We start from the raw sequence: 21982 nt of genomic DNA, 5'->3' as shown, positions 1-21982 counted from the left end.
ATTAACCTCACGGATTTTATTCTTTAGTTTTGGCCATAATGCCGTCTAGTGAAATAAAGCAATCACATTATGGATTCTTAAATATAAAGGATGATAACTCAGTAGTTTATTACTTTGGTAAAATTGGTACATGTTAATTGAAAAAAAATTTTAAATGAAGTACAAAAAAAAAAAAAAAAAAAGACTACGCCAAAATTTTGCTTGTCAGAGAAAACTGTTGTATATATGATGGTGAGTAATCTTTCACACATTATCTATGAAACACGTATTTGAACATATATGTACGCAGACTTAAATTAACTGGATATTTTGAAGGTACAATCCACATTTTCACTGACACAATATGTATAATTCTTTCCTATCATTATGGATTGATTCCTTACTTTCTATAATTCCATTTTTATAGGAACTTGGAGAAATTTATCTATTTATTTCTAGTTTAAAAAATTACCCTCATTGTACAAATCCCTTTATATTATTAAGATGGCCTTATCATAAATTATTATTCTAAGTTTCCAGGTGGCAATCAGTCAGACCAGTGTCATATGTAAGAGATGAATCACTGGGTTCTACTCCTGAAGCCAAGACTACACTGTATGTTAACTAAGATGAATTTAAATTAAAAAAAAAAAGTTTCCAATAAAAATTTTGACTAAAAACAAAAATCAAATCAAAAGAACTTTGACAGAAACGTGAAGACTAAAAAAGCGAAGTATTGTAATTTTGACATTTATTAAGAAAGTACTTTTCATTAGCAACCATTTCTGACACTTTGCAAATATTACAGGAAAACTCTGCCTTAACACACACGGCAGGAGTAAAAAGTCAATTATGTAAAATGCAGTGCAACCAGAAACATTGTTTATCAATTTGTACTGTCATTTAAAGTGCACATATGGGTACACACACACACACACACACACACACACACACAGCGCTAAACTTAAACTGATGGAATACTGTATAGAAAGAGACCAAATGATAAGAATTCAGCTCATCCCTGTTTAAGACAAGACAAAGGATGGGAACCAATCCCAACAGGGTTACAACCCAATTCGTGTAATTTCAGATGACAATATTGCTTGATATTCTACATTTCAAATATTTTCCCACTTGAAGTGCTTATGTTAAGGTTACTTGCAGGATTCCTCCTCCAAATACATTTTTAAATGATCTTTTTGGGGTAAATAAGCTTAATAAAATTTTCAAACATGATACTTTTATACATTTTTAGTCATTTAGTAAAAAGTACTGAGCACCTACACTGAGTTATGCAATGTCATGGTTTTAAAAACTCAGTAAATGAGTGAAGCCCCTTTTCTCATTAAGCTTACATTAGAGTAAACATAGATTTAGGCACGCTCTTCACTGTACTTTCGTTCCTTTGGTCTTTTATAAGCCCTAGTACAATGATAGTTAAAGTCACGTGCAATGAATCTTAAAATTGTGAGAAAACCCCTTACGGAGACTCTCTTGTTAGATGTCTCCATAGTGTGGTCTCCTGACTATCGTGAACGTTGAGGCTGGGCAGAAACATTATTTTCATGAAAGGAATTTTGTCTACTATAAGAACTCTAGGGAGTGGAAAATTTCAGTTCCCATTTGAGGACTTCAAAACAAATATAACGGTTTTATAGATCTTCACTTCTGTATGGATTCTCTGATGAAGGATAATCCTTACCATACTCTTCACTTTTATAGAATTTGTCACCACTATGGACTCTCTGATGAATAAGTAGACCTGAGCTCCAACGGAAACCCTTACCACACGCATCACATTTGTATGGTTTCTCTCCTGTGTGGACTCTCTGATGAGCCTGAAGGTTTGATCTCTGACTGAAGCCCTTTCCACACACCTCACATTTGTATGGTTTTTCCCCAGTGTGGACTCTGTGATGAGCTTGAAGACTTGAAAACCCACTGAAACCTTTACCACACTGTTCACATTTATAGGGCCTCCCTTCTGTGTGGACCCTCTGATGCGCTTGAAGACGTGAACTCTCACTGAAGCCCTTTGTGCATACCTCACATTTGTATGGTTTCCCTCCCGTGTGGACCCTCCGATGCGCTTCAAGACGTGAACTCTGACTAAAACCCTTCCCACACATCTCACATTTATATGGTTTCACTCTAGTGTGGACTCTTTGATGACCTTGAAGATATGCTCTCTGACTGAAGCCCTTCCCACATACCTCACATATATATGGTCTCTCTCCAGTGTGGACACTCTGATGGCTTTGAAGATAAGATCTCTGACTGAAGCTCTTACCACACTCATCACATTGGTATGGCTTCTCTCCTGTGTGGACTCTCTGGTGGGCCAGGAGGGTTGAGGCCTTACTGAAGCCCTTACCACATTCTCCACATTTATAGGGTTTCTCTCCTGTATGAACCCTCTGATGAATTTGAAGATTAAAGCTCCAACTGAATCCCTTCCCACACTCCTCACATTTGAATGGTTTTTCTCCAGTGTGAACTCTCTGGTGGCCTTGCAGGTGTGAACTCCGACTGAAGCCCTTCCCACACTCCTCGCACTTGTATGGTTTTTCTCCAGTGTGAACTCTCTGGTGGCCTTGAAGGTATGAATTGCGACTGAAGCCCTTCCCACACTCTTCACATTTGTATGGTTTTTCTCCAGTGTGGACTCTCTGGTGGGCTTGAAGGTATGAACTCCGACTGAATCCCTTATCACACTCCTCACATTTATAAGGTTTCTCTCCTGTGTGGACTCTCTGGTGAACATTAAGAACTGATCTATGACTGAAGCCTTTACCGCATGCATTGCATTTGTACGGTTTCTCTCCAGTGTGGACTCTCTGATGATCTTTAAGTTTTGAACTCCAACTGAAGCCATTCCCATAGTCCTTGTAAGCTTTCTCTCCGATGTGAATTTTCTGATGACCTTGAAGATACGAATTTTGGCTGAAGCTGTTACCACATGCATAATGTTTATATGGTTGTTCCCTAGTATGGACTATCTGAAGGTCCTGCAAATGTGAGTCCAGACTGAAGTTATTACCACATTCCTCAGAACTATAAGGAATCTCTTCCATGTGAACTCTATGCTGAATGTTAAGATTTGAGCTACAAAGAAAACCCTTCTCATATTCTACATCTGTGTATAGTTTCTCTCCAGTGTGGATTTTCTGGTAGACTTGGAGACAAGAACTCTGATTAAAGACATCCCCATTCTCCTCATATTCATGGGGTTTCTCCTTAGTATGGATCCTAAAAATACTATTAAGGTCTAAGCTATGATTGAAGGCTTTCTCATAAATATTGCATCTATAGGACGTCTGTCCCGTGTGAATAAGTCCACAAGTGTTGAAAGAGGAGGGCTGACTGAAGTTCTCACCATATCCACATTTATATGGCTTCTCTTCTGTATGTACTCTCTGATGGGATTGCAGAGGTGAACTCTCAAAAACACAATCATCTCTTCTATGAACACTTGGATGAATATGAAGAACTGAACTATAACTACAGCCCTTTCCACATGGACTGTAGGTATGGGTTTTCCCTTCTAAGTGTAACTGCTGATAAACTTCAGAGTTGGAGTCGTCACTGAAGGCTTTTCTGTACTCATTACAGGAGTAGGGCTTTTGCCCCATTTTGATTAAGTCTTGATTAAGCAGTGAAACCTTCATGAGGTTTTCTCCACAGTCATGGCAGCTGTAAACTTTTTCTGATCTGTGTACTCCCAGATTATCATTGTGTGGCGTGATCCAACTGGTGCTGTCACACTTACGGAAATTATTTTTCATCAAAATTTGCTGACACCTACACTGATAATTATGTGACTCTGCCAGATACATTTTCCTCCAAGAATGCTGGGCTCTCCAAGATGGAAATTCTTGACTTTTTACGCAACTGGAAACATCCTCTATATGAGTCAATATATAGTTCTCATCTTCGGGAACATGAACTGGCACTCCTGCCCAAACCTGGCAGGGGAAATCACCTCGGTTTTGCAACTGAGAAATATTCCTTTGAAAATTTTTCATGGCATCTTGACACCTGGTTAACCCGCCTGTACTTTGTTGCCAGGTCTTCCGGGAAGAAGGCTCTTTGGGGGAAATGTAGCCTAATCCCACTGCTTGACTACTCTCCATATTATGTTGACTCTTGGCTCCTATAATGATAAAGAGAATTTAGATATGTGCAGAAGTGGAAGTTTTTATTCAGAGACTTTAAGATTTTGCACTTAGATCACGACATGAAATTACAGGAAAATTCATGTTACTATGTCTAAGAATACTTAGAAAATGGCTCTGGTTCTTCTTCAGTTGTATCAGGAATATAAGTAAGGTCCACATAATTCAAGCTATCTGTATGCCTCAAAATCAGGGATTTGCAACGCAACCTGGAAATATCAAACATGGTGGCCCTGTTCAAGAGGTCTAGTAAAACCATATACATATTATTTATGGGTTTATCATGGATTGCCTGGAGATCCCAAGAAGGGGGAATTCTCAAATTGGGAAGAATGGAGACTCAAGTGGACAAAAACCTTTTTTTCTCTCTGGCATGTGGGTATGGCAATGTTTTCGTCTGTATGTGTGTCAGGAGACAGTGTTAAATACCGTGCAAAGGTAAACACAGACCTTTATGCATGAGGCATCATATGGCCCCTATAAACTCTTTATCTTCATGAGAATAATAAATTCTTCTAAGTCACTGTAAGCCATATCACTTTCACCTCTTTTCAAAAGATATTTCACAATCAGCAAGGGCCATCGTATAGGTCAGAATGTGAAACACTGTGACAGAATTCAACTCCAAAGACATCAGGGGAAAAAAGGAGGTTGAGGGAGGCGAGCACAGCCAAGTTCCCTGGCACCTGGAGGTGTACTTTGAGGCAAATCACCAAAAACCAAAAGCTCAATGAACACTGACTTTGGCTTGTGTCCTTTTAGTGGAAAAATACTTTAATGTTCAGAAAATTTGAAGCACCAGAAGAGTTGAAGACAGGCACATTTGAGTATAAATGGTTTGTCGCTTAGTTATTAACACTCAGCTTCCTAGCAGACAGCGGATCCTCAAATCCAAGAGTACCTCCCTACTGACACCGGATTCAGCAGGGCTGACATCATAACATGTACCTTCCTAACACCCGGCAGCACATTAATTCTCTATAGCATCCAGAAAAGAAAGCAGTAAAACAGAACTAAGAGGGCATGAAGATGTGTTGTTTTTCATGGGAAGGTGGTGATGGCAATTTTGCCACAAGGCTGAAAAGCTGTATGAGAGGCAGGGCTACCCTTAGGGTAGCACCTGCTGATGAGAAAAGCAAAGGTCGCAAGAATCTCTTCTGGATTGAGTCTTTTTAACTTTTAAACTAACTCAAAACAGTGTATTTCTTCTTGTATAAAATCTTACCAGTAAACCCATACTATCTGCAACTTTATTTTTTTTTAGTTTTGCATTTTATTTTTTTTCCAATTAAAATTTTTATTTTACTGAAAATGTTTTATTAAGGTTAATTTTCTTCCATAAATATTTTTTTAATTTAAATTCAAATTAGTTAACATAGCGTGTAGTCTTGGCTTTAGGAGCAGAACCCAGTGATTCATCTCTTACGTATGACAACCTAGGGCTCATCCCGAGAAGTGCCCTGCTTAATGCCCATCACCCATTTAACTCAGCCCCCCACCCGCTTTGTCTACTATCTCCAACTTAAAAAAAAAAAAAAAAAAAAAGAAAAGAAAGAAAAGAAGAGAATAGAAGAGAAAATAAAAGATAAGAAAAGAAAAGAAACAAAATGCCACACTGATGACTAGGGTGGCACTAGGCTGTGGGACACTGCGGTAACAGCAGGGTAATACTTTATGGCACATCCATACATAACGCCTCTCAATACTTCAAAAAAGCCAAACACTTAGTGATGTCTCTGGCTTCTCAAAAGCAAAGTTTCCAGTTATTACACTAATATTTTATCACTTAAACATGAAACGAAGAGACATCCTACAGGAGGCAGACAAAGTTAATAGCTTATATGTGAGAAGTTTGGTGTCCAGCTGGAGTTCATCATAATCCTTATAGTTTTGCTTGGTATCATCAAAAACACTCAGTATACATCCATAAAGATACAGTTTAAATACTTTATATCTTTTGGGACTGACATGGTGGCTTGAGGACATGAAAAGAGGCTTGCCGGTCAAAACCCGGTTTTTTACAAAGCAGCTCTTTCAACAGAAATTTGTACATAATTTTTGATATGACTGTCTCAAATATTTCAGAGATTAAAGTTTCATCTTGACCAGTGGCTTCACAATGTGAAAGTGTTACAGGAAGGGGAAAAAAGGTCATTTTACTTAGTTTCAGGCTCTATGGAAAAGATCACACATTTAATGACATTAACTTTAATTTCCTTTAGCCAGTGGGGTGTACCAAAACACCTTGTCATTTCCTTTCCCTCTCTCAACATTTAGGTTCTCTCTTAGTATCAATGGCAGGGTGCTGATAAGAAATTGTGTTAAATCAAATTCATAAACGAACTGAATAAATGAATTTGATGGAGAAAATATGCACTGCAAAAAAACCACTAAAAGGCCTTGTTAAGGTGCACCTGGGTGGCTCAGTAGGTTGAGCATCTGACTCTTGATTTTGGCTCAGGTTATGATCCCAGTCAGGTTATGATCCCAGGATTGTGGGATCGATCCCTGCATCAGGCTCTGTGCTGTGGAGCCTGCTTAAGATTCTCTCTCTCCCTCCACCCCTCCCAAGCTCGCTCTCTCTCTCTCACTGTCTCTCTCAAAAAAAATCTCATTTGAAGAAAGCTGAGAACTTATTTCATCTTCTTAGTAGTCCTTTAGCTTTAGAGGTTGAGAAATTCAATCATTCCAACATCCTCTATGAACCAATTCGATAACAAAAATTTTATATGTGTTGTAAATACCAAATAATCCCTTTAAACAGTTAGCTATAATGAATTAAGAAAAAAAAATCTGAGTTTAGATTTTCTTTTTCTCTTCTCCTTTAATATAAATTAGTCAAGAATATCAACTCAGGCAATCCAGGCTGAGATGAGCCTGCATTCTTACTGAGCTTTTTAAATAGTAAGAGAAACCAAGGCATTTTGCAGGCAGTAGAGGATGAAGTAACAATGTTTTAATTACAAATATTTACAAAGCTGGCTACTCTCCTAACCACATCTGAGACTTAGCTCTATCAGAGTATATTTAACCTTTGAGGATTTCTTGTCTGTCTCCACTGTTTTACTCCATGATTAAATGAGTTCTTTCTTTTTGGAAGGTTCTTAATTATCATTTCTTCAACAGATACAGGCTTATTCAGATCGTCTATTTCTTCTTGCATAAGTTTTGGCAAATTACGTCTTTCAAAGAATTGGTCCATTTCATCGAGGCTATCATATTTGCGTAGAGTTTGTCCACAGTATTCCTTTATTATTCTTTTAATGCCCACAGGACCTGGGTGATGTTCCCTCCTTCATGTCTGATATTAGTAATTTGTATCCTCTCTCTTTTTTTCTTAGTTTGCCTGGCTAGAAGCTTACTGGTTTTAATGATTTTTCAAAAAGCCAGTCTTTGTTTTCATTTTTTTCTCCATTGGCTTCCTGTTTTCTACTTGATTTCTGCTCTAATTCTTATTATTTCTTCTCTTCTGCTTACTTTGGATTTAATTTGCTCTCCTTTTTCTAGTTTACTACAGTAGGACCTTAGACAATTGATTTTAGATCTTCTCTTCCAACATATGCCTTCAGGGCTTTAAGTTTCCCTCTTAGTACTGCTTCCACTGCGTCCTACAAATTTTTATGAGCTGTGTTTTCATTTTCAGTTAGTTCAAAACATTTTTAAATTTCTCTTGAGATTCTACTTTGACCCATGTATTATTTACAAGTGTGCTGTTGAGTCTCTATGCATTTCGGGATTTTCCAGTTACTTAGTTTATTGATTTCTAGTATAATTCAATTGTGATCTGAGAGCACAATTGTATGATTTCTATTTTTTAAATTTGTTAAGATGTGTCTTATATATATAATGTATAAAACATATAATGTATGAAAACAAGAACAGGTTATGTAGAGTGGGAGCAGAGGGGGTGAGATGCAGAAAACAAAGACTGCCCTTTATATTAGAGCATAAAATTGGCCAGCCTATCACAGTGTGAGATCTGATATCAGAACCACTATTAACGATCAAAAGTTACTAAGCATATGTGTAACTTAAAACACGGATTTGTCTTCTTTTATTAGCAACGTGCCATTTTACCCACATTTTCTTTATGTCTGAAGTTAGTTCAGGCAAATGTGGTAAGTTTTCTATTAAAAAGTAAGTTGTGGCAAGGAATTGTAATTCTGGATAAACATGTCTGGCACATGTAAGACATCACCAAATATTTATGAAAGGTTGTGTTAAAACTTAAGGTGTAGTTAAGGTTAAGTTGACATATAAAGTTAAGTCACAATTGGCAGCAATTACTAACACAGTGACGTTTGGTATCCCAATGAAGCCATAACAGAATTAAAGTTATCGAAGGAAACAGAGAGAACAGCTGTCTGAGACCCACGGATAGGCATGGGAAGTTTCTCTGTTCAGTGCCAGATAAATACATAACATATGCAATAAATTTACATAATAAAATATATAAAAAATAAAATGGAATATGATTCAGCCATAAAGAAGAAAAGCATCTTGCCATTTGTGACAACATGGATGGACCTTGAGGCATTATGCTGGGTGAAGTAAGTCAGACAGAGAAAGACAAACACCATAGGATCTCTCTTATATGAAGAATTTTAAAAACAACAACAACAAAACACCAAGCTTGCAGATATAGAGAAGAGATGGTGGTTTTGAGAGGGCAGGGATAGGGGTGGGAGAAATAGGTGAACTGATGGTTTTGCGGGCTTAAGTTTAAACAAATTGAATACGAATTTTAAGGGGTGTCTGGATGGCTTAGTTGGTTAAGCATCCAACTTCGGCTCAGGTTATGATCTCACGGTTCATGGGTTCGAGCCCCACATGGGCTCTGTGCTGACAGCTCAGAGCCTGGAGCCCGCTTCAGATTCTGTGTGTGTCTCTCTCTCTCACAAAAATAAATATTCATTTAAAAAATTAAAAAAAAAAAAAAAGAATTTTAAGATAACCGGGGCACCTGGGTGGCTCAGCTGGTTAAGCGGCCAACTCTTGAGCCGGCTAAGGCCATGATCTCACAGTTTGTGGGATGGAGCCCCGTGTCCACGCTATCAGTGTGGAGACTGCTTCAGATTCTCTCTCTCCTCTCCCCTGCTGACACACTCTCTCTCTCTCTCTCAAAATAAATACAGTTTAAAAAATTAAAAAAAAAAAACAAAAAACAAAACAACGGGGCGCCTGGGTGGCACAGTCGGTTAAGCGTCCGACTTCAGCTCAGGTCACGATCTCACGATCTGGGAGTTCGAGCCCCACATCGGGCTCTGGGCTGATGGCTCAGAGCCTGGAGCCTGTTTCCGATTCTGTGTCTCCCTCTCTCTCTGCCCCTCCCCCGTTCATGCTCTGTCTCTCTCTGTCCCAAAAATAAATAAAAAACGTTGAAAAAAAAATTAAAAAAAAAAAAATAAATAATTAAAAAAAAAAAGAATTTTAAGAAAACTGTAGCTAGTTCAAGAGACTGTTCAGATGCTAGAGGACGAAAAGAGAGGACAGAACAGAAAGATAAAGAGCTGGGCATTTGAATAGGAAGTAAGTGCAAGAGTGTCTCAGTTGAAACCGCTGCGTGGGAAGAATCAGCTGTGATGTTGGCATCGATCACTTTTGATCCTGACTTTGGTTGACTGGCTAGCCTCAATCTTCCAAGAATAATGGCTACGTGTCTATAGATACTCAAGGACACCTAAATGATTAGAATCAGGACAGGCATTCATCAGAAAACAAACAACGCTCTGGAGTATCCCTCGATTGTGTGGATTTATTTTACGCCTACCAGCTGTCTCAAGGGGGCACTGAAGACAGCGAGGACCATGCCTCTATTAACCAAGCCTGGAGCCTGCCTCAGATTCTTCAAGGCGAAGAGAAAAGCAAGTCAAGTGAGCTGAAGCAGAAGCGTGACCGTGACGGGTCTCCTGGGCAGCAGTGGGGCGGAACAGAATGAGTGAGCGGAAATAAACACAGGGAAATATGTGAAAAGCCAGAGGAAGCTGAGGGGACAGACGCCTTAGGGCCTGACCTGTTCTGACTCATGTCTTAGGAGAGGCTCTCTAGCTGCTGTGTTACTGCAGGGCGGCTCTTACCTAAACACCCATCTCTCTGGGTTTCTGTCTCCATCATCAACAGCTTTTCTTCTCTCTCCAACTGGGATATAAGCTCCGGTTTGAAGGGCTGATTCCCTGTAGAAAGGCAAGGACAGCAGAAGTTTTAAGTTTTGACAAAATCCAAGTGATCTTTTTTTTTTTTTTTTTTTCTGAATCATGCTTTTGGTGTCTAAGAACTCCCTGCCTAATGCAAAGTCATGAAGAATTTCTCCTGCGCTTCCTTCTAGAAGTTTCACACTTTTACATTTTCCATTCAGTCTCTTAACCATTTTGAGTTAATTTTTTGTTGAGGTGCGAGGCATGGATATAGGCGCATACAGAAGTCCAAATGTTTCAGCACCCTCTGTTGAGAAGACTATACTTTCGAGGCGCCTGGGTGGCTCAGTCGGTTAAGAGTCGGCTCAAGTCATGATCTCGCAGTTTGTGAGTTCGAGCCCTGGATCGGGTTCTGTGCTGACAGCTCGGAGCCTGGAGCCTGCTTCAGATTCTGTGTCTCCCTCTCTCTCTGCCCCTCTCCTGCTCATGCTCTGTCTCTCAAAAATAAATATACATTAAAAAAGTAAAAAAAAAAAAATTTTTTTTTAAAGACTATACATTCTCCATTAAATTGCTGTGGCACCTGTAATGCATCTAAAATAGTTTCAGAGGGGCGCCTGGGTGGCTCAGTCGGTTAAGCATCGGACTTCAGCTCAGGTGCGTGATCTCGCGGTCTGTGGGTTCGAGCCCCGCGTCGGGCTCTGTGCTGACAGCCCAGAGCCTGGAGCCTGTTTCAGATTCTGTGTCTCCGTCTCTCTGACCCTCCCCCGTTCATGCTCTGTCTCTCTCTGTCTCAAAAATAAATAAAGGTTAAAAAAAAAAAGTTTCAGAATGGCTTGTTCTGTATCACTACAATAAGCAAATCCACTAAAAATTGTTCAGGATCCCGGTTTCATTCCTCTACCCCCCCTCCCATTGTACCTAATGCTAAGGTGATATGATATAGTTACGTGCTATGTTCCTTAGCTATTTCCATAAGTTCTTTTCTCTCTTCTCTCTTCAGTGGCTATGGTATTAGTTTCAAATATAATTTAACTTTTCTTTCAGCTTTAGACTGTCGCGCCTTCGCATTCTTCATTTTTTACTGGTTTTTTCTCATTTAACTTTTATCATGTGGTGAACTAGCATATTTTCAAGAGTCCAGACCAGACAGAAAGGCACACTCAAATGAATGTGACACACTTCTTCCACACTCTTACCTCCCACCCACCGTAAGAGACTAACTTCACGATTTTCTGATTAATCCTTCTTGGGTTTCTTCTTATAAAGACAAGCAGATATACATAGATTTCCTTATTTCCCCTTCGTTCTTACACGAGTTGTGGTATACTATTAATGCTCTTTTGCACTTTACTATCTTTATGTTTATTTACTTACTTACTTATTTGTTCATTTTGAGGGAGAGCAAGCCAGGGAGGGGCAGAGAGAGAAGGAGAGAGAAATCCCCAACGGGCTCTGTGTTGTCAGTGCAGAGCCTGACGCGGGGCTCGAACTCATGAACTGTGAGATCATGACCTGAGCCAAAACCGAGAGTCAGATGCTTAACCGACTGAGCCACCCGGGCACCACTGCACTTTGCTATCTTTAGGGAAAATTTCTAGAAGCGAATTGCTGGGCCCATTGCTGAATAACTGTCAAATTCCCCTCCTTCAGGACCGTATCATCTTGCGTTCCTACTTTCAATGCATGAGAGTGCTCTATGTCCCGCCACTTTGCCCAAAAAAGTATAGTGTTTGAATTTTTGCTAATCTCATGGGTGAGAAATGGTATTTCAGTATAATTTTATGTAACATTTCTCTTATTTTTAATGAAAGTGAAATATCTACTCCTATGTATGCATGTACTTACATGTATGTGAGTGAATGTATGCGTGTGTGCGTGCGCACACACACACACATACACACACACACACACACACTCCTACCTGCTAGTTCTATCCCCTGAGGCCAAGAAACAAAGCCACCACAGTGTCAGTGACACTGGATGCTAGGTATCCAGACCTTGTTGTTAAATACCACGCTCCAAGAAATGGATGATTCCAGAGCTAGGGTAAAGTAAAAGAGGGACAAAGAACAGCATGCTATGCCATCAAGTAAAGAAGTGCTCAAAACAAGGATGGGGGGATACTACAAAAGTCCAAATTTGGAGCAATTTTAGCACCCAAATAATTACAGTAATATTACAATCCATTAAAAAAAAAAAAAAAGTCGCAAGTCCCTACAAATAAACAAATGGTTAAGGCGTAGGGGGCTCTTGTTTACTGTAGAATGCCAAGAGCTGACTGCTAACTGTGAAGGAGGTACTAAGGCAGAAAATCATTTTGTAATGACCATGGTAAGGACTGGAAAAGGCAAGAATCATCACTGGATGCTAAATCTATAGGGAAATATTTGTGTCGTCTTAAAAAGTGTCGCCCTATGATTGCCAAGAGAAACAAAGCAGTGATTTTATAGTGGAGAAACGGAATACCTTGACTGGGTGGTCAAAATTAGCACCACCGGGGCGCCTGGGTGGCTCAGGCAGTTGAGCGTCCGACTTCGGCTCAGGTCATGATCTCACGGTTCATGGGTTCGAGCCCTGCGTCAGGCTTTGTGCTGACAGCTGGGAATCTGGAGCCTGTTTTGGCTTCTGTGTCTCCCTCTCTCTCTCTCTGCCCCTCCCCTGCTCACGTTCTGTTTCTCTCTCTCTCAAAAATAAATAAACATTTTTAAAAAAATTAGCACCACCCATGGGGGACAGACTGTGTGCCTCTATATGTGATATTCTCAAAAGGACTACCAATATAGGGTTCCAGCCAGAATGGATCATCTGAACCTAATTACAAGGGAAGTCTCGGGAATATTATATGCAAAATGGGGGAAAGGGAATTATAGCGTTCTTCCAAAATGTCACGGTCATGAAAGACAAAGAAACTGTGTGGAAATGTTCCAAATTAAAGAAGATTAAAGAGACATGGCAGCTAGACTAGACTCAAGACTAGGCCTTGCTCTGGGGAGAGAAAAATCGGCTTTAAGGAATGTATGTTGCTCTACTGTTACAATCAGAGCACAAATGAAAGATGATGTAAAAGTATTATACCTGCACGGGGAATACGTAAGAGAATATTGCTATTTCTACAAAATGGACCGTTTCGTGAAGAATTAACCATGCCCAAAGAGACACCCGGTCTCTGTCCTCAGCTCTTGGGAAGTGATCTCTAAGTCCTGGGGATTTCCTGTCTGGTGCGAGTGTCTTTCTCACCTGGAGGCCCTGGGCTACAATGTGACTTCTGGTGGGGCCTGTGGCCCACCTGCCATCGGCTTGATTTCCAGAGGGGCTGGAAACGAAGGTCAGCCTCACAGGTGTCCAACCACATCGCCAAACGGCAATAAAAGCTCTGGGCACCTTGGCTTGTGTGAGCCTCCCTGGCTGGCGACACTCCACGTGCAGGATGATCCGCCACCGCCGGGCACAGTTAGTGCTGCGCACGACCCCTCTGGGAGAGACCGCTAGGAGCTGGTGCCCGACACCCCCTGGGTTCTGCCCCAGGTGCCTCTTCCCGTGGCTGATTTTAACCTGTATCCTTTCCAGGTAATAGAGCGGAACCGTGGGGATAACAGCTTTCAGTGCATTCTGAGAGTCCCTCTACCGAATTATTGAGGCCGAGGGTTATCTGAGGGACCCCTGAGCTTGCGACCGGTGTCAGACTGAGAGTAGCCTTGGGGACTCCCAAACTCTGCATACACACTGAAGTATTCAGAGATAAAGAGCCATATATATATGTTTTCATATATACACACAAATATATTTGGAGAGAGAAAAAATATTTTATTTTACAAAAATAAATAGGGTATAATGTTACTATAGGTGAATCTAGGTAGAAGCTACAGGGGTGTTCTTGTTCTTTACTTTTACTTTACCTTGGCAAATGTTCTGTACATTTGAAGTTATTTACAAAAACATTTTTTAAAAATTTTGTTAATGTTTATTTATTTTTGAGATAGGGCAAGCAGGGGAGTGGCAGAGAGAGAGAGAGACACAGAATCCGAAGCGGGCTCCAGGCCATGAGCACACAGAGCCTGATGCAGGGCTCAAACCCACCAAACTGTGAGATCATGATCCGAACCAAAGTCATATACTTAACCGACTGAGCCACCCAGGCACCCCTACAAATACATTGTTAAAGCAAAAAACAAAAACCAAAAAATAAAAAAGCTCTGAAACATCAAGTTAATAAACAGTTACCATTACTGGCACCCTGGGGGCGGGGGGGGGGGGGAGCTGAGCAACTCACTAAATTGATTTCACAACAAACCATGTTGCAGAACCACAATTTGCCCATTTACATAGTTGGAAGGACGGATTTTTGCCTAGACAGAGACATCTTGTCTGTGTTGTACAGGGATTATTAGGACTCTTATTTGGCCAAGCTCAGAGGATGGTTTCAAGAGTCCCAGAGCTTGAAACACCTGAGCACATTTAAAGACACCCCAAGGCGGCTGGCATTCAGTCACTGCATGCCTGTCCTCACCCACAGAGACCAGGTTCCGGAAGTTCTCCAGCATCACGTCTCGGTACAGCTTCCTCTGGGTGGGGCCCAGCAGCCCCAGCTCCTCCTCACTGAAGACCACGGCCACATCCTTGAACATCACCGGCTCCTACAAACACCAAGCACACGCAGACCATGCTTATGGAAGGGGGCAGCATGAAGTGTGTGTCAAGGATGGGAAGCTGCTCTAGAATCTGGGGACCCAATCGAAGTAGCTGCCTTCTGTTTGCCTTCTACACCACTCATTCCAGCCACCAAAAGGGCTCCAAGAAAAGAACTCCTTGCACACCAAGCTGCTGCCACACAAACAAATAAATTGCTCCCTTTTGTTGGCACTCTTACAGGTAAGTCCCTGGAACTGTGGCATCATGGGCTACCGATATTTTAAAGTCACCCTTACTGTTGAAGCATCTAGTTCGTCCTCTGTACCCCCTCTGGAGTGTGCAGCGTTTATAATGTTGTGATGTGGGCAAGGCTTCACGCGGGAAGGCTCTGCCTCATGCTAGCTATGTGACCTTGGAAAAGTTCTTGATTCTCTCACCTGCATGCTGATACGCACAGCATGGGGTACTGATAATAAAACGAGTGACCTAAGTACCCGATAGATGTTAACTGTTATCATAATCACTCTTATGACCAGCTTTCGTCCCATTGCGGGGCTGTATAGTAAGTCGAGGAATTGATGGCCTAGGATACAATGCACTGATCCAAACGATGCATGCTGGCTTACTTTCAGCTTATCTATTATAAACAAGGCTGAAAAAAAAAAAAATTCCTTTCACAGAGACCTTGGCTCATCCCCTTAAAATAAATTCCGAAAAGTAGAAATGATAATGCTGAAGGCCAGCTTTTAGTGTTTTGAGCTCTTAACGACAGGTGTTTCCTCCAAAAAGATTTTTCTTGCTTCTTCTTCTTCCAAGTATAAATTCCTAAACCTCTATACCCTGGCCAACACTAGACATGAATAGCTAAAAACAAAAAAACAAAACCTCTGATAATCTCAGAAGTAGACATGGAAAGTAAACACCAGCTATTTAGCAAAATGTTTACAAAGGTCCTAGCAATGAAGACCATTCCCTTTTCACGTATTTGCTGGGCGTCTCTATTTCTTGTTGCATTCCAAATATTCGTTTGGGGGACATTCAGTCCTTTTCTTCCAAATACGCTGTAAATACTCCTCATTCTACTTTGCTGTTTGTCTTCTAACTTTTTACTGCAGGGGGTTTAAATCTTTTGTATGAAGACCGGGTCAACACTGCATTTGTTCTGGCCGGAGCTCTAAATATCACGACCCGAGGCCTTCAGTCTCTGCGTGAGAACACTGCTTTGGTTTTGGATTTTGTTTTGTTTTGTTTTGTTTTGCCTCTCTTTCCTCCCAAACGATGTGCCTGATACTCTTGATCCAGGAGGGAAAGGCTTTGGAGTTGGCCAGACACTGGTCTGCTGTAGGAACTTGAGCAGGACTTGAACCTCCAGGGCCGTCTTACCTTCATGTTAATGCTGCAGATTATTCTAAATTCCCCTCGGGGCAGTGAATAAAGTAACAGGTGCAAAGTGCCTGCCTGTCCTATAGTCTGACTAAAATTGTTTTTAATGAAGTCTACAGGTCTAACAAAATGAGTTAATATACAAGGAGTGAAACACAAGGACACATCCACAGACACACGCAAAGAAAGTTTCAGGTCTTGGGAAGAAAAACAAAATCTAGCTCTTTTTGTCTGAAAACATCTCACACAATTTTTTTCTGCGTTCAGCTTCAGTAGGATTCAGTTAGACAGAACCACCTTTTAGGTATTCTTTTTATAAAGTAGCCAAGGCATTAGGAAAAAAAATTTTTTTTTTTAGTTTTGAGTCCCTACAACAGAAGGATAAATTGTATCAGAATTCTCTCAGAATTGCTTTTTTGGAAAGATTGTTGGTAGTAAAACCGATACTGTTGCCTTAAACTGCGAGAATTCCCAAGAACTTAACTTGTGAATGGGGCATAGTTGAAAAGGGGGCAGGGACGGCAGTTCATTGAAATTAATAAAAGATGACACATGTTAGGTGAAATAATTTTAAGTGAAAAAAATTCAAAATTATAGCTATTATTGCATATCATAATGCATATGAAGTGACTGGGGGAAAAGGTAATTTATAAGCAGAATAATGTGTGGCCTTTTCATTTTAAAACTTTTTGTTTTGTTTTGTTTTCTTTTGTTTTGACAGGGGCACCTGGGTGGCTCAGTCAGTTAAGTGTCTGACTCGATTTCAGCTCAGGTCATGATCTCATAGTCACGAGATTGAGCCCCACATCGAATTGGGTGCCACGCCCAGCATGGAGCCTGCTTAAGATTCTCTCTCCCTCTTTCTCTGCCCCTCCCCTGCTCACACACTCTCTCTCTTTCTCTCAAATAAATAAAGTTTTTTTAAAAATTATTTTTTGGGGCACCTGGGTGGCTCAGTCAGTTAAGCGTCCGACTTCAGCTCAGGTCACGATCTCGAGGTCCATGAGTTCGAGCCCCGTGTGGGGCTCTGGGCTGATGGCTCAGAGCCTAGAGCCTGCTTTGGATTCTGTGTCTCCCTCTCTCTCTGCCCCTCCCCCGTTCATGCTCTGTCTCTCTCTGTCTCAAAAATAAATAAACACTAAAAAAAATATTAAAAAAAATTTTTTTTAAAGATTTTATTTTTTAGTAATCTCTATACCCGATGTGGGGCTCAAACCCACAACCCCGAGATCAAGAGTCACACACTCCACCGACTGAGCCGGTCAGGTGCCTCCCATTTTTTAAAATGTCTATTTCTCTTGCACACTATTGTTTGTGCAATAAGAAGAACATAAAACAGAAACTGGAAGGAAAACGTGTTTTAAAAAGAAACTGCGTGGCACCTAGATGGTCTTAAACATCTGCTGTAGTTCTTTCTTCTTGGCAAGGAAGAGAAAAGAGCGCGTCCCCCTCAGTGAGAAGTGAAATAATGCGCTCAGTGACGGAAGTGAAAACCCCAGCTCACCTGGAACTTGATCATTTTCTCCTCCTTTTCCCAGGGAAAGGCGGATACCTGAGAAGGCAAAACAAGGCACTGAGAAAGGAACCAGGCGAGGGAGGGAAACGCAGCTTGGTGCGAAAGAGAAAAAGGCGGCCCAGTGTCGGCCGGATTCCAGCCGCCGGTGAGGTTTCTCCTGGCAGGACGCCCGCAAGCACGGGACAGGCTGCACAGTGACCCTCAGCCCTCCCTCCTCACGTCGCCTTTCTGCTCCTAAGGAACTCGCCCCGATCCCGAGACACGTGGGCAAGGAGAGGCCCTGGGATGTACTGGTTAGAAGCGGACTCGGGCACAAAATTCTGTTTCAAAACCTGGCACCCTTGTGTGTTTGCTGTATATCTGCTGTATGTTGGCACTGCCACAGCATACGCATGCATAATATAGAACATATAACATAGTATGTATCGTAATTATTATATACAATATATGACGTATGACAATATATAACACATGTATTATACACAATATATAACATATATATTATATACAATATGTAACAATATATAACGTATTGTATACAATAAATAATACATAATGTAATATATATTGTAGTGCCTATAATATACAATATATGCATCCATTTACCCACGGTTTATTAATAACCTCTCCATGTTTCATTTCTGTAACCTAAAGCAGGAGGATCATAATGGAACCGACATTATCCGATTGCTATTAGGATTACGCGTGAATAGCAGAAAACTATTGCAATTATACCAATTTCTATTATGAGAAAACCAGATACTAATCTTCATCATAAAACCATCCTTGTAAACGTGTCTTGTAAGGCATCTGGGTGGCAAAGAGGACTTGCTTCATATTTACACACTGAGACCACCTTTCTGAAAAGTTTAATGATGGATGGGTATTTTAAAACTTATTTAGATCTTATTTCATTATTCATCTTTAAAATTAAAAGAAAATTTTTTTTAACGTTCATTTATTTTTGAGAGAAAGAGACAGAGCATGAGGGGGAGAGGGACAGAGAGAGAGGCAGACACAGAATTGGAAGCAGGCTCCAGGCTCTGAGCTGTCAGCACAGAGCCTGACACAGGCTGGAACCCACAAACCGTGAGATCATGACCTGAGCTGAAGTCGGACGCTTAACCGACTGAGCCACCCAGGTGCCCCTGGCTTTTACCATTCTTAGTGATGGACTCACACTGATTTTTTTAATGGTTGAAAAAAAAATTTTAAAGACAATTATCTTATGACATATGAAAAAATCAGATTTCATAGATACTAATTCACAAATTCTATAAGGCATTGCTAGAACAGAGCCACGCTCATGGTTTAAGTATTGTTTCTGGCTTCTTTCATACCACAGCAGAATCGTATAGTTGCAACAACTGCATTGTATATGTGCAACTTACTACGTTGCACTGTTACAAAGCACAATCCAAATCACCGTGGCTCGGTTATAAATCACAAGCACTTCATGTAGCACATGCATTGCTATACCACAACGTTTTAACTTGTATTACAGGTACATCCTAATTACATCAAAACAAGAAGATAAAAATAGACTTTCAAAGTCTTACTTTTAAGGCACAATGGAGTGAAATATTTTGTTAGTGAATTAGAAGGCAAAGATATATATATATACACACACACACACACACACATATATACACATATATATACATACACACACACATATATATCTATATCTATATCTATCTATCTATCTATCTATATATATATATACACACACACACACACATCAATACATATATATACACATACATCAACATTATCAGACCAAGCCCTCATCACAAATATCCTCAATTCACAGTAAAGGAGTGGTCAGAAAAATTAGAAAACAAATTCCAAAGGTTGTCTTTTAGTCTTGTTGATTGTTTCCTTCGCTGTGCAGAAGCTTCTTATTTTGATGAACTCCCAACAGTTCATGTTTGCTTTTATTGCCCTTGCCTCAGGAGAGATATTTAGTAAGTTGCTACAGCCAATGTCAAAGAGATTCCTGCCTGTAACCCTCTAGGATTTTGATGGTTTTCTGTCTCACATTTAGGGAGAACATATTTGCAAATGACATAGCTGATAAAGGGTTAGGATCCACCATCTATAAAGAACTTATCAAACTCAACACCCAAAAAAGAAGTAATCCAGTGAAGAAATGGGCAGAAGACATGAATGGACATTTCCCCCAAAACATACAGATGACCAACAGACACAGGAAAAGATGGTCAAACTCACTCCTCATCAGGGAAATACAAATCAAAACTACGAGGGATCACCTCACACCTGTCAGAAGAGCTAACATTAACCACACAGGAAACAACAGATGTTGGCGAGGATGTCGAGAAGTCAGAATGCAAACTAGTGCAGCCACTTTGGAAAAGAGTATGGAGGGTCTTCAAAAAGTAAACAATAGAACTATCCTACAATCCAACAATTTGCACTAGATATCTACCCAAAGGATACAAAAATACTGATTCAAAGGGATACATGCACCCCAATGTTTATAGTAGCATTACCAACAATAGCCAAATTATGGAAAGAGCTCAAATGTCCACTGACTGATGAATGGATGAAGAAGTTGTGGCCTGGAATATTACTCGGACATCAGAAAGAATGAAATCTTGCCATTTGCAACAACATGGATGGAGTTAGAGTGTACTATGCTAAGCGAAAAAAGTCCATCAAAGACAGACAAATACTATATGATTTCACGCCTATGTGGAATTTAAGAAATGAAACAGATGAGCATAGGAGGAAAAATGAGAGAGGCAAATCATAAAACAGATTCTTAACTATAGAGAACAAACTGAGGGTTGCTGGAGGGGAGGGGAGGGGAGCTGGGGGGATGGGTTAAATGGATGATCGGTACTAAGGAGGGCACGTGTGATGAGCACTGGGTTTTATTATTATTTTTTTTATTTTATTTATTTATTTTTTAACATTTATTTATTTTTGGGACAGAGAGAGACAGAGCATGAACGGGGGATGGGCAGAGAGAGAGGGAGACACAGAATCGGAAACAGGCTCCAGGCTCTGAGCCATCAGCCCAGAGCCCGACGCGGGGCTCGAACTCACGGACCGCGAGATCGTGACCTGGCTGAAGTCGGACGCCCAACTGACTGCGCCACCCAGGCGCCCCTAGCACTGGGTTTTATACGTAAATAATGAATCACTAAATTCTGCTCCTGAAACGAATATTACAATATATGTTAACTAACTGGAATTTAAATAAAAACTTGAAACTACCAAAAAAAAAAAAAAAAAGAAAGAAAGAAAGAAAGAAAGAAAAAAAGAAAGAAAGAAAAATTCAAAAATTTAAAATGAAATGTCTCATTGGGGCGCCTGGATGTCTCAGTTGGTTAAGCATCCGACTCTTGATTTTGGCTCAGGTCATGATCTCGTGGTTCATGGAATCAAGCCCCACATCGGGTTCCGTGCTGACAGCACCGAGTCTGCTTGGGATCCTCTTTCTCTCCCTCTCCTTCTGCCCCTCCTCAGCTCATACTTGCCCTCTCCCTCTCTCTTTCTCTAAAAATTAGTAAACTTTAAAGACAAAATGAAGCGTCTCATTGGAGCAGACTTTCTTCACCAAAACATAAACGCTTCAGCCAAGAAAGATACGAGGATGGGAAATAAGCGAAAGACGTATCTGCTGAACATCATTAGTCACTAGGGAAATGTAAGTTAAAGTCACAATGAGATTGTAATACACGTTCATTAGAATGGCTAAAATTAAAAGTAAAATACAGACAATGCTAAATGACGAGCAAGGTGGGGAGCAACTGGAACTTTCATGCATCATTAGTGGAAATGCAGGATGGCAGACAGCCCGGAGAACAGTTTGGTAGTTTCTTATAATGTTAAATATTCAATCCCCATAGGACCCAACATTCCTATTCCTGGCTATATACACTAGAGAAATAGGCACAAAAATCTGTACACAAATGTTTATAGCAGCTTATTCATAACAGCCAAGAACCGGAAACAACCCAAATACCCTTCAGTGGATGGATGAGCGGATAAACTATAATATATATTATATTATTACATATATTTTATTAATTAATGGAGTATTAACCAGCAATAATGGCTAATACTTAGCCAGATGAAGCCGTGATACTTACAGTGTGGATGAATGTCAAAAGCATTATGCTGAGTGAAAGAAG

The 21982-nt window shown here is 40.4% G+C and overlaps 1 protein-coding gene across 1 annotated transcript; it reads right to left on the bottom strand.

Moving 5' to 3' along the window:
* Nucleotides 1-767: 767 nt before the first annotated feature.
* On the bottom strand, nt 768-17843 carry ZNF112 (zinc finger protein 112). The gene is made up of 4 exons (XM_007086632.3): nt 17808-17843; nt 14799-14925; nt 10232-10327; nt 768-4132 (listed from the first exon to the last, which is right to left on the bottom strand). The coding sequence occupies exons 1-4, from the start codon at nt 17820-17822 to the stop codon at nt 1632-1634; spliced, it is 2739 nt and encodes a 912-aa protein (XP_007086694.1). The 5' UTR covers nt 17823-17843; the 3' UTR covers nt 768-1631.
* Nucleotides 17844-21982: the final 4139 nt, after the last annotated feature.

Source organism: Panthera tigris, chromosome E2 (genome assembly GCF_018350195.1).
Source record: "Panthera tigris isolate Pti1 chromosome E2, P.tigris_Pti1_mat1.1, whole genome shotgun sequence".
NCBI classification, from domain to species: domain Eukaryota; kingdom Metazoa; phylum Chordata; class Mammalia; order Carnivora; family Felidae; genus Panthera; species Panthera tigris.
This window is presented reverse-complemented; position numbering and strand designations above follow the sequence as displayed.